At 50.0% G+C, this 10,859-nt stretch overlaps 3 protein-coding genes across 3 annotated transcripts; all 3 read right to left on the reverse strand.

Moving 5' to 3' along the window:
- Positions 1–1,484: 1,484 nt before the first annotated feature.
- Positions 1,485–2,891, reverse strand: C8Q69DRAFT_446425 (oleate delta-12 desaturase; the record flags this gene model as incomplete). The annotated part of the gene is made up of 1 exon (XM_028629129.1): positions 1,485–2,891. One exon carries the CDS (start codon positions 2,889–2,891, stop codon positions 1,485–1,487), a length of 1,407 nt encoding a protein of 468 aa, XP_028483287.1.
- A 2,163-nt stretch (positions 2,892–5,054) lies between these two features.
- Positions 5,055–5,923, reverse strand: C8Q69DRAFT_330282 (hypothetical protein). The gene is made up of 2 exons (XM_028627463.1): positions 5,771–5,923; positions 5,055–5,575 (listed from the first exon to the last, which is right to left on the reverse strand). Exons 1-2 carry the CDS (start codon positions 5,854–5,856, stop codon positions 5,092–5,094), a joined length of 570 nt encoding a protein of 189 aa, XP_028483288.1. The 5' UTR covers positions 5,857–5,923; the 3' UTR covers positions 5,055–5,091.
- A 41-nt stretch (positions 5,924–5,964) lies between these two features.
- Positions 5,965–10,821, reverse strand: C8Q69DRAFT_474312 (trafficking protein particle complex subunit 10). Its single transcript, XM_028631119.1, has 4 exons — positions 10,635–10,821; positions 7,964–10,569; positions 6,824–7,906; positions 5,965–6,703 (listed from the first exon to the last, which is right to left on the reverse strand). Exons 1-4 carry the CDS (start codon positions 10,672–10,674, stop codon positions 6,059–6,061), a joined length of 4,374 nt encoding a protein of 1,457 aa, XP_028483289.1. The 5' UTR covers positions 10,675–10,821; the 3' UTR covers positions 5,965–6,058.
- Positions 10,822–10,859: the final 38 nt, after the last annotated feature.

Here is a 10,859-nt window from a genome sequence, read left to right on the forward strand (position 1 = left end):
TAACTAGATCTACCCCCGGACATTTCTAGATCTTCCTTATTATCTCAGTAGATCACTCAACTGAGCAAAGGGGATTAGGTACTACGCGATTATTCTCGATTAAATAGAAAGATCCATAATAATAATAATAATAGTAGTAGTAGTAATTAACACTCTATGTAACTAACCAGTGAGTTATATAACCACAGGCTAGGTTATTCGATCGAGTATAATATAAACAGTCCATATCATATTATTACAGTTATGCCACTACTACTGGAATATCGATATGGAGTAATTAATAATACTCCAAGTTAGTTAGTTATACTACTAACTACCCCTGTAGAGATATACCGTCGAATCGAACATTGAATAATAACAATACAGAAGCACAGTTATTACCCGAACAACTTAATTTCCTCACTTAAATCTACTTTCTACAGGGCAAGGGGAAGGGGAAGCTAAACCCACATTCATCTCCTATATATATCGCATCCAGAGAATCCATAGTAAATCTCAGTGATCTAGTATGTTCTAAGTAAGTTATCCTATCCTATCCTATATTTAGGCCCTGCTACAAACGGATACTCAACAAATTACCTAGCGTTTTCTTCATGCGCTGATATAGATACTATTTAGTGAATACTTAATTAATTAATCCTTCTCTGTTAAACCCCCTTTATCAATGGATAAGTTTTAAGTATAACTATGTACAGTAGTTATATGTATTAGTCGAAGGGTGGATCTCTCGGCTTTCGGCGGAAGAAGAAAGGAGGATCCTAACTGACCCAGACACAAGTTAATTATTAATGCGATATAAGTATGGGGGTCATACCCCGCACTTTTTGACAGCTTGCTTTCTCTCCGCGTTTAGATTTCGGGTTTAATTAACTAAACTTATCATCATTATCATCGTATGATCTTGGGCTGGTGCTGTCTTTATTTCTTTCCCTTTGCCCTTTAAGGTCCATTCTCTTGTGCAACTTTGACGAAGCTTATTTCGCTCACTGGGCTATTTCGCTGACTGGCTACAACGCTCATGTATGGATTGAACAAGATGTGAATGCTTCCGACGAGAATCTTCAGTTTTGACTGACTCTATCTGGTCTATTCTCCTTCTCTATCCCAACCAACCCCTTCGAGTCTGGCTGTGACCGTCACACGGCTGCCATGGATATCATCGTCTATGAACACTATTCTAACAGATCGAAACGCGATATGATGGAAAAAGCAGAGATGCATGATGGAGTGCTGTTCGCAACGCAACGACCGCGCTAAGCGGGGACGCACTCGGAAGTCCAGAGCACAGGACTTAGATTGTTGATCGCACATTAATGGGGACATAACCAACATCAGAAAACCGCACCCGACTCCTTCCCTTTAAACAGTTGAAACGATATATACGAAACAAAAAATGTCACTTCGCGGCTCTCGGTCCGGCGAGCGTACCACGCAGAGAACTCGAGGATCGACCCTTAAAAAGCCGAAAAGGCCACAATAGTGACTCATTTGGCAATCTTGGCAGGAGGGACACCAAGACCGTTCCTGTTACGGAAGAAGAGAACACCCTTGCTCTCACCCTCGGCACCCTCGGTGGGCTCAACCCACTGGCACATACGGAAGCTGGTCCACATGGCCTTGAGGAAGCCAAGAGGGCCAGTGTGGGCTTCCGTGCGGTAGTGCTTGCCCATCACCTTCTTGATAGCTTCGCTGGCCTCGTCGGCGTGGTAGAAGGGGATCGTGCTGACGTAGTGGTGGAGGACGTGGGTCTCGATGATACCGTGCAGGAGCTCACGACCGATAAAACCGAACTCGCGGTCGATGGTGGCAGCGGCACCGCGAGCGAAGTTCCAGACCTCGGGCTCGTAGTGAGGGAGAGTGGGGTCGGTGTGCTGCAGGTAGGTGATGGCAACGAGCCAGTGGTTCACCCAGAGGTAGGGAAGACCGTACCAGACGAGGAGGTTTTGCCAGCCGAAGTTCGTGCCAATGTAGTACAGAACTGCGAGGGTGATGAAGAGCCCGAGGTCACTCAAGAGGATCAGCTTGGCGTCCTTGGCCTCATACAGCGGGCTGGATGGGTTGAAGTGGTTGACACCGGTAAAGTAACCGTTCTTCTTGCCCTTTCCGCGTCCCTCAGGCTGGCGCTCGTGGTTGTTGTGGCCGGTGACGTTGGTGAAGAGGTACATGGGCCATCCAAAGAGCTGCTGCAGAACCAGGTTGCAAGCGGTCGCGATAGGGGTCTCCTCCATGAGCTCACTCAGCTCGTGGGCGGCCTTTCCAATGCGCGAGGCATATTCCTCTCTGGTCTTGGGAACGAACACCATGTCACGGGCCAGGTTACCGGTGGCCTTGTGGTGCTTGCCGTGGGAGATCTTCCAGGAGAAGTAGGGGACCAGCAGGGCAGAGTGGCAGATCCATCCGACAGTGTCGTTGAGCTTCTTCGAGGGGGAAAAGGCCTGGTGACCACACTCGTGCGCCAGAACCCACACTCCGGTACCGAACAGACCCTGCAGAACGCTGTACAAGCCCCACAACACGACTCTGGCGGGCAGATAGGGGACAGTCTCCGGAGTCACATAGTTGTGGAAGAGATAGAAGGTGGCTCCCAAGAGAGCAAAGTCGCGCGCGACATAGTACAGACTGGTGGCTGCGGAACGCTCAAAGCAGTGGGGAGGAATGGCATCACGGATGTCCTTGATGGTGTAGTTGGGGATCTCGAACTCGTTGCCGTAGGTGTCGAGCATCTTGGTGCGACGGGGCTCGACCTCAGACGCCATCGAGGACAACGAGGTGGACGAAGGAGACTGACGAGGACTTTCCATGGGAGACACTGAGGCCGAGCTGGCCACAGAGGAGTCCGTCGTCTGCATACGGTTCAGCGCAACGCGCTTGGGGATCGCGGTGGACGACATGTTGGACGGATGGTGTTTTTTATTCAGGAGATTCACAGAATCTATCTGTGAGGGAAGTTTGTTAGCATCATTGACCCTTGACCCTTGATGCCAGACCATCTGTTGCTAGCAAACGAATTGAGACCAGAGAGAGCTGTCTAAGGACTTACTCGATAATAAAGACAAACAACCGCCTGTTTGTGTGACACAGATCAGCAGCCCCCAGGGTTGAAGATGTTCAGCTGGCTGAAGAGCTGTGGTGATACGCAAGCACTCTGTGGACCTCCTGGATCAAAGGGGGGAGGGGGAGGGTATAAGGGAGAGACACAGAAGAAAGGAGCAGGAAGGAAAAGGGAATGCGGCGGGTTTTGAAGTCGGAGGAGACAGAGGAGCAAGACGAGGGAGGGATCTGAGAGATCGATCGGCCTTGTAAGGTAAAGGCAAGTAAGTATCTAAATTTTTGCCTTTTTTTTTTTTTTCCTTCTTGTTTTTGCCGGTCCAACTATCTAACTGGGGAAACTGAGCTGCCACATGCTTGTCGCCCCAACAGTCACGGTTCAGGTAATTTTCACGTTCTTCCCTTTCCCCGCTGATACGCCGGCGGGCTTTGATGCCAAGACCCGGTAATCCTCGTGACGCTCCACCGTATTATTACCCCGTACGCTAACCGGCCTTCGATCGGCGTCTTCTAGATTTTCTCTTTTTTACCATATCAGCCCAGTCTTGCCGTTTCCAAACTAATACTACTACTATACTGTTGAGGATGGAAAGTTTGCGTTTATATTTTACTTGATATATTTGATATTATTACTATATCTATGATTTATTCAATCCCGTCAATGCCAGGAATCCGCACATGGAATGCTGACCAGCACGTCCTCTTCTCGCCATGTACGGAGTAGATCTACCAACGTATCAATTATGGTAGTTTCATTCTCTCCAATGGTGAAATTTCTCCGGTACCAGTAGACTAGATAGGCTCGTTGTGATCCAGACCAGACCCTCATCCTAGTTTCAGGAGAAAAGCTCGCTCTCGCCACAAGATGTGGCGAGGTTTTCCTTATTTTATTCCAGACGCCGTAATATGGTACTTGTCCGTGACTGACCACTTTGATCTATCTGCCCACAGGTATCGCGCTGGAACGGCATTTGCCAGAGCGTTATTTTTTTTTTTTTTTCCTTCTTTCCCAAACCATATTATTTCGCGCAACATCCGGCGGGACGGTCCGGGGAGACAGCAGGAATCGTGGTATGATCGATCCCATTATTTTCCCCTCAGCTCTTTTCTTCGTCGCAGGAAACTCGGCCCTTTCGTAACTTAACTTCTGGTAAGTAATAATCGCGTAAGATTGCACACTACTACTGTAACTCCCCGGTGACGGGAACGTTACCGTGACCTAGGTACAGTATCTATGGTAGTTATCTACCAAAACTTACCAGGGACCGATCGGGGCGGTGAGTGTGATTGACCAATGATAGTCTGAGGGAATACCGCTGTCGCGATGAGGAGAAAGAAACTTAAAATAATAATAATATAATCCGATTCCTGTAACTCTCCCCGCAAGACATGGGGAGAAAATATCATGATACTCTGTGAGTGGTACTCCGTACTAGTCTAGTGATGGCTGGTGTCTGCGCATGGACATGTCTATATTGGAGGAGGTCAGGTCAGGTCAAGTCTATTGGTAATGAAGATTGACGGTGTGGTAGTTTACATTCATTGAGAAACGCTACTTTGCCTTATACGGTAGATATGTAGCGAGTACCTAGGTAGTCTACGGTAGACTACTTTGGAGAGGAAAAAGTCGGGGTAGTGGTAGTACCATATAACGATACATGGTACTGTGTATACACCCAGGACGAAGGCTTGATAATAATCTGCAAGCCCAGACGCGAATACTTCATGGTGCTTTACCAAGAGTCAGAAGACTGCCTGATCTGCATTATTATTGCGCATCAGGCTGTAATATATCATACCTAATATACTTTCAAGACGCTGTTCGTTTGAACGAACCCCTCGTTGACATTATTCACATGCGAACAGAACGCAGCTCGGTACCGAGTCGAGTCTACTCATTCCTCTATGTATGTATGTATGTACAGTACATACTACCGTACGCTAATCACCACGACTCCTTGCTTCGATGAAGTACGTAGTAATAATACGATGCTGAAACCGCGGTAAATGATCGATCGACAGGAAAAAGAGGTCATCAATCAATCAATCATCTATTGCAGTGCCCGCCTGCAAAACACAGCAGTTGTTGCATTGCATGTGACTGATCCCCCTTCCGTAATGAACCGTTGGGGTACAGTAGAAGAGTATGGTAATAATAATAACAAATAATAATATGAGGGACAGCAAGTTCACTGAGATCCTTCCAATCAATCGATAAGAATATACCATCAAAAATAAAGTACAGAATATACAGTATATCATACACCTCCCACGTTGGACGAACGATGGCGTTATATTATTATTATTATTTCCCTCGGCACGTGAAAGTCCTTTCTGTCTTTTCTTTTCCTTTCCTTTCCCCCCCTTTCTCTGACTTGAACTAGTACGGAGTAAAGGAAAGTAACAATAAAATAACTTACACCCCCTTTCCTCTTTTTCTCCCCCCCAAAACAGCGGCCATTCTTGTTGGGACAGATCGTCGATTTTGTTGAGAAATTGGAGCCGGTGGAGAACTGCCTGACGGGCGCTAATGCAGAAGGGGTTAGTCTTTGGGGGCTTTCTGGAGCGATCTGATGGGTCGGATAGCTAGTATACGCTAGTCCTGTTGGGGAAAGATATGGGATTTGCTAAACTGGCCTGTTTGGAGTAAGTCACGTCTTAGCCCTGTGCCCTGTGCCCTGTGCCCTAAGGTTTGATTCCTTATTTGGGTAACTAACTATACCTCAAGGACAGCGGGCTTCTATCATGGATGGTCCGGTGTGTTTTTTTTTTTTTCTTTTGTTGAGCCGCTGCTGTTTTATTTAACATTACTTTTATAGATGCAATACGTTCAACAAATCGTAATTAACTCGCTATCAAGATATATCATTTAGAGGTCTTTGGAAGTCGGGGAATTGATTACGTAGAGAAAGTATCTGTGCTAATAATGGTATTATATGTATGCATGTACATTTTGTAGAAAACTTACGTATATACATCGTGAGAAGGCATAGACTATGAAGACAGGGCACTACGAACCAACCTCGACTCTCCTCTCCGAATCAACCAGCCATGACCCCCCGCCCGCGGACTGGGACAGACTGACCGTCGTCTTCTTCAGGTCCGGCAGCACTAACAGCGTCTCGCCATGATTCCGATAGTCGACTTCGCACGGGACGAGCTTTCGCTGCGCCGTCGCTGAAGGCACGCCGCCGCCAGAGACGGCCGGGGAAGAGACTGCGAAGGTCTTGATGTCCAGTCCTGGGAGGAGGAGATGGCCCGGACGTTGGGGCAGAAGGAGGATGGGAAATGAGCGCGTCTCGCCTTCGGGCGCCGTGAAGTTACCGCGACGACGACCGCCAAGGAGCCAGATTTCCGGATTGGCGAGCACTTCGTAGGAGAACTCGACGGGCTGAGTTGCTGTTTCTGCGGCATCACTACTGGTTTCGGGAGATCTCGAGGAGGATGAGGAGGCCCAGCGACGGGTATGTCGAAGGATGAGCTCCGCTGCGATCGTCTGGCCCACGGCGGCGTGCGCAGGCTGTTCGTGGCCAATGTTCGTCAGGCGAAGTTCCGCCGTGTGCACGATGGGCACTTCGGGCACATCGACGGGGATGACGATCTGCTTGCTGAGAAGTGACGGATCGGGATCGGGGATGGGGATGGTTGGGTTTTTCTGGAGGAAGGATCATTAGGTTAGTTCACGAGCTGAATCAACTTCGTTTTCTGTTTTCCTGTTGGTTGGATACAGGAAAAGTTGAGATCCGTCTTGAGTTTATGCGGAGTCGATCCTTACCTTGTGCCACTCCATCAGCCAGCCCTTAACCTCAGGCTGCTGCGGCCCGGGCAGAGCGCCGAGGATCGTGTCCCACTGCACACTCTCATAGGGCAGCGTTTCCACCTCCCTCACCACACCGATTGTTTCCATGTCCGTCGTCGAGAGCTGCGTGCGGAAGGCTTCCACGATATGCGGAGTCAGCAGCCGCGTCAGGTGGCGTAGCTGAGTCTTCTCGATGTCCTCCGCGAAGCGCTGTTTGATGGCCGTCAGGCACTCATCGTCGAGACAGGTGAATTCGACCGTCAGCCGGAGGGACCGCTTCGAGTTGGCATCCTTGATTTGGTTTTCTGTCCGCTGTTTTATCTTGTAGAGAATCGATGCCGGCTGTTTTGGGAAGACATCAAACGCAACAGGCCCTTGGATGCTGGATTGAACCTCGTAGCTGTCAGAGCTTGGGATATCACACCCCAGGATACGTAGAGGGATCATCATTGCCGGGCTGACGGTGAACTTGGAGAAAAGAATGTCATTTTTGAATACATCTTGCACGTTGACGCTGACCGGCAGAGTCGAGACCACCGTGCTCGATGAAGAGTAAGTGAACTTTCCTTTTTCTGTTTCGTATCCGACCTCCAGCTTTGCAGAAAGCATCGTGTGATTATCATCCACCGTGTACGGTATCCGGAACCGCACCGACGATCCTGGAGGGAAATCGGTGAATTCAATATTACCGCTATCAGAACTGTTGATAACGTTGATCTCTCCTTCTACCACTGCTGCTTCAGCTATCCGGAGCCGGAGACCAGCAGTGGCAGGCCTAACACGGATGACCCCTTTCTTGATATCGTTCCAGCCACTTTCCAGCTCGACATCAACAGTCCGCAAATGCTCGAGGTTGATGTAGCGCGGTGAGATGATCCTAGCTTCGAGGCCATCGGCTGAGGGATGACAGTAGATGTAGGGTCTCTTCTCTTCTGCACCATCATTTGCATCCCTGAGTCCTGGCAGAAATGCAGACTGGCTGACTTCCCCAAAAGAGAATACAATGTTACCAGACCGCAACTCCACACGATCTACAAAGTATTTCCCTTGCAAGGTTATCTGGCTGAGCGTCAGAAAACTGTAAAAAGCCTAGTGCTACCCTTGGGGTCGACTTACCGATGATGGAATGAGTAGCTTTGTCAGGGATGGTTTAACCACCACTTCCTCTGAGCTTTCCAGCCAAACCTCATTGCTCTGCTGAGTGTTCGCACTTACGAGCCGCATCTTGATGGAGCTGACTTTGACCACCTCTTCGAGCAAAAACCGCGTGCTCATCTGTAACTCGAACCCGTCCTTATCCTTGTAATGACGGATGGCTGGACTGACCTCGAGATCGGCAAAGAAATCACTGAAGGAGGCAGAGATTTCCTTTGGCAGGGCACTGGAGGCGTTGAAGAGCTCCTTGACATACTTGGAGACCCGACCGGACTGTGTGAACTCTGAGAAAGCGGCTGTCGCCTTCTGTCTGTCACTCATTTGGGACTGAAGATCAGCTGCGTAGTTCGCCAACAGCTTGAGAAGAATACGGACGTATTCCTCATTCCTTTTGAGCTCCTTAAGACATCGGCCATACAGCTCCAGTACAGAACCCTCCAGTATCGTCCAACGGCTATTCCCGTAGAAAGGGGCCAGCTGATGGAGATGAGAAGCGGCGGTTTCATAGTCTCCCTGGAGGAACAGAAGCAGCGACATCTCAGTCATTGCCATCTCTGCAGAGTTTGTCCGATTCGCCGCGACGTAGAGGCGGAACATCAGATCTGTAAGCTCTTCGTATAGGAGATAGAAGTTCTTTTTGGATCGAATTGCTTTGCTCAAGACGAGCAAGTCAATCCCTCCAGCACGAGAGACGATAGTTTGATCTGGCTCGGACGGTTTGGGCTTTTTGCCCTCTGCAGCATCATCAAGCGAAACTTCTTGCATGTCGCCGTTGGAACCAACCGAGTCGTCGAAAAGCAGGTCAAGCTCCTTCCACTTACTGGCCCATCCGAGCCGGCGGCCTATGTCTTCTAGGACACGTCTCGCAAGAAAACATAGTTCGCCTCTTGCTGACGCTAGTTCTTCTGAGCCCGTCTTCTGGATAACGGCGCCGGCAGCACCCATCTCCCACGGTGACCGCGATGGCGGAGGGTTATGAAGCTCTGCCGAGAAAATCTCCTGGCTCTTCGGCCTCGGAGGCCGTGGTGATACGGGGGAAAGCAGTGAACTCGATCTTTTGGGGACTGCCGGCTTGCTCTCCGTTGTCGTGGACGCCTCCGTGGATCCTTTCTTTTTCCGAAGGGATGAATCTGGAACTGGAAGGGCTGGAGTATCCGTCTGAGTTAGTACCTGCGAGGCGGCGGCATATGTCCAAGTCGAAACAAGATTGTTGATGACCTCGGCTTTTTTCTCATCCGTGATCTCCTCGAGGCCACATTCTAGATCATATCGGAGTGTGCGCGCAGCGATAGAGATGAACTCAGTAGCTCGCTCACAGACTTCCGCCAGGAGAGTGAGGTCTTCTGGTTTCTTGTTCTTCTGCGCTGGGGTAGCATCCTTGTCCAAGACCGATGGCGCTCTTGCGGCCCGCAAAAGCAAGGTCATCTGTCTCGAGAACAAGTAGACACGGAAATCGAAAATTGAGATATCGCTAGACAGTATCATTTCCCTATAGGGTTTCTTTGCTGAATCGAGAGGGTAGTCATCCGGATCAATTACTGGACTTGTAGTAGGCGTCGGCTCGTCCCCATCTTCATTATTGTCATCAGAGTCGTCAGAGTCATGACTATCATCCTCCTGAACGGCAGAGCCCTTGGAGAGAGCCTCCAATGAACTCTCTGCCTTTTCTTTCCAGTTTTTCGTATATGTCAGAAAGCCGCCACCGTGCTGTTCCCCCTCCCCAAGAAGCTGGTCGCGGACAGCGGTATCCAGACCAACGGAGAGCTCATCGTAGCCAGCAAGAGCATCCTCGAAAAGGCCTACATTCTCAAAGCCTCTAGCAAGACCCTCTTTCAGGATAAAGAACGTACAGAAGTTCCACCCAGGCAGACTCCGCTGTGAATCCTTCTCGCGGATGTCTTCCTCGTACTGGCTGACTCGCAAGTCGAAAGAGGTCAGAATGGCATTCTTCATCTTCTCGACTAGATCTTCGAGCAGATCGGTGAAGTCAGGAGGCTTTTGCGTCGCTCCAGGTTTAGGAAGTCGCAGCTGGGCTACGCGATCCACCGCTGTCTTGGAAGACCCGTTGAAGTCTGCCTTGACCTTCTCCAACACCGTTGTCGAGCCACGACCCCATTTGGCGATCGATGCTGTCTTCTCTGCCGCCTCTCCATCCTGTACCACATGTACGATAAGCCACTCAAATGCGTCGTGCTTCTCCTGGCTGGTGGGTGCTGCACCACTGGCCTGCGCCGTCGAGGTGTGCGTCTTGATCCATTCCCGGATTTGCTTTCTGCACGTCGCCTTGTACGACTCGTTGTCGTCGCAGCGCAGAAAGAATATCTTCAAATACGGTGTCTGGCGCAAGCCTGGGATCTGGTGTCGCCGGTGTGGTATAGTGGCTGTTGTAGGATCGTTGGATGGGTTCTGCTCATCGGTCTGTTTTTCGGGGACGAGGTCAATGTAAAGCGATTCAATCGACCGGAGAGGACGACTGGGTGATTTCCAGTGAAGATTTCTCAGAGGCAGTCTCTTCTCGAGAATCGGTTGAACATCGGGGAGCACGTTGAAGGGATCGGTGCATTCAACTGCGCGCGACGGTCAGCCTGGGGAAGCAGCCAGGAGGGAATCATCGGGGGAAGCAGTCTCCTACCCGTCACCTTGTTGGAGCCGTCCTGAGGTGCAAGATCCATATTTCCCCAAGGTCAGTCGGGTATGAGCATGCGACTTTGATACCGGCATCCAGGCAGCAGCTTGAATTGACTGGAAATGCCGGCATGAATCGCAGTCGCGGTGTAGATCGATCTGACTTCGTGGAGCTCCGCGGCGGACAATAATCACGCACGGGCCAGATCTTGGCATTATCCAGTGTGAACTA

Source organism: Paecilomyces variotii (genome assembly GCF_004022145.1).
Source record: "Paecilomyces variotii strain CBS 101075 chromosome Unknown C8Q69scaffold_9, whole genome shotgun sequence".
Classification (NCBI taxonomy): domain Eukaryota; kingdom Fungi; phylum Ascomycota; class Eurotiomycetes; order Eurotiales; family Thermoascaceae; genus Paecilomyces; species Paecilomyces variotii.

Bases quoted from the DNA above. Each gene is read 5' to 3' on its own strand.
- C8Q69DRAFT_330282 (XM_028627463.1), bottom strand. From the start codon at position 5,856: ATGTTAAATAAAACAGCAGCGGCTCAACAAAAGAAAAAAAAAAAAACA. The intron at 5,576-5,770 runs GTATAGTTAGTT...CTTCTGCATTAG, and splicing joins AGAAGCCCGCTGTCCTTGAG to CGCCCGTCAGGCAGTTCTCC.
- C8Q69DRAFT_474312 (XM_028631119.1), bottom strand. From the start codon at position 10,674: ATGGATCTTGCACCTCAGGACGGCTCCAACAAGGTGACGG. The intron at 7,907-7,963 runs GTAAGTCGACCC...ACGCTCAGCCAG, and splicing joins AGCTACTCATTCCATCATCG to ATAACCTTGCAAGGGAAATA. The intron at 6,704-6,823 runs GTAAGGATCGAC...TCCTTCCTCCAG, and splicing joins GGCTGATGGAGTGGCACAAG to AAAAACCCAACCATCCCCAT.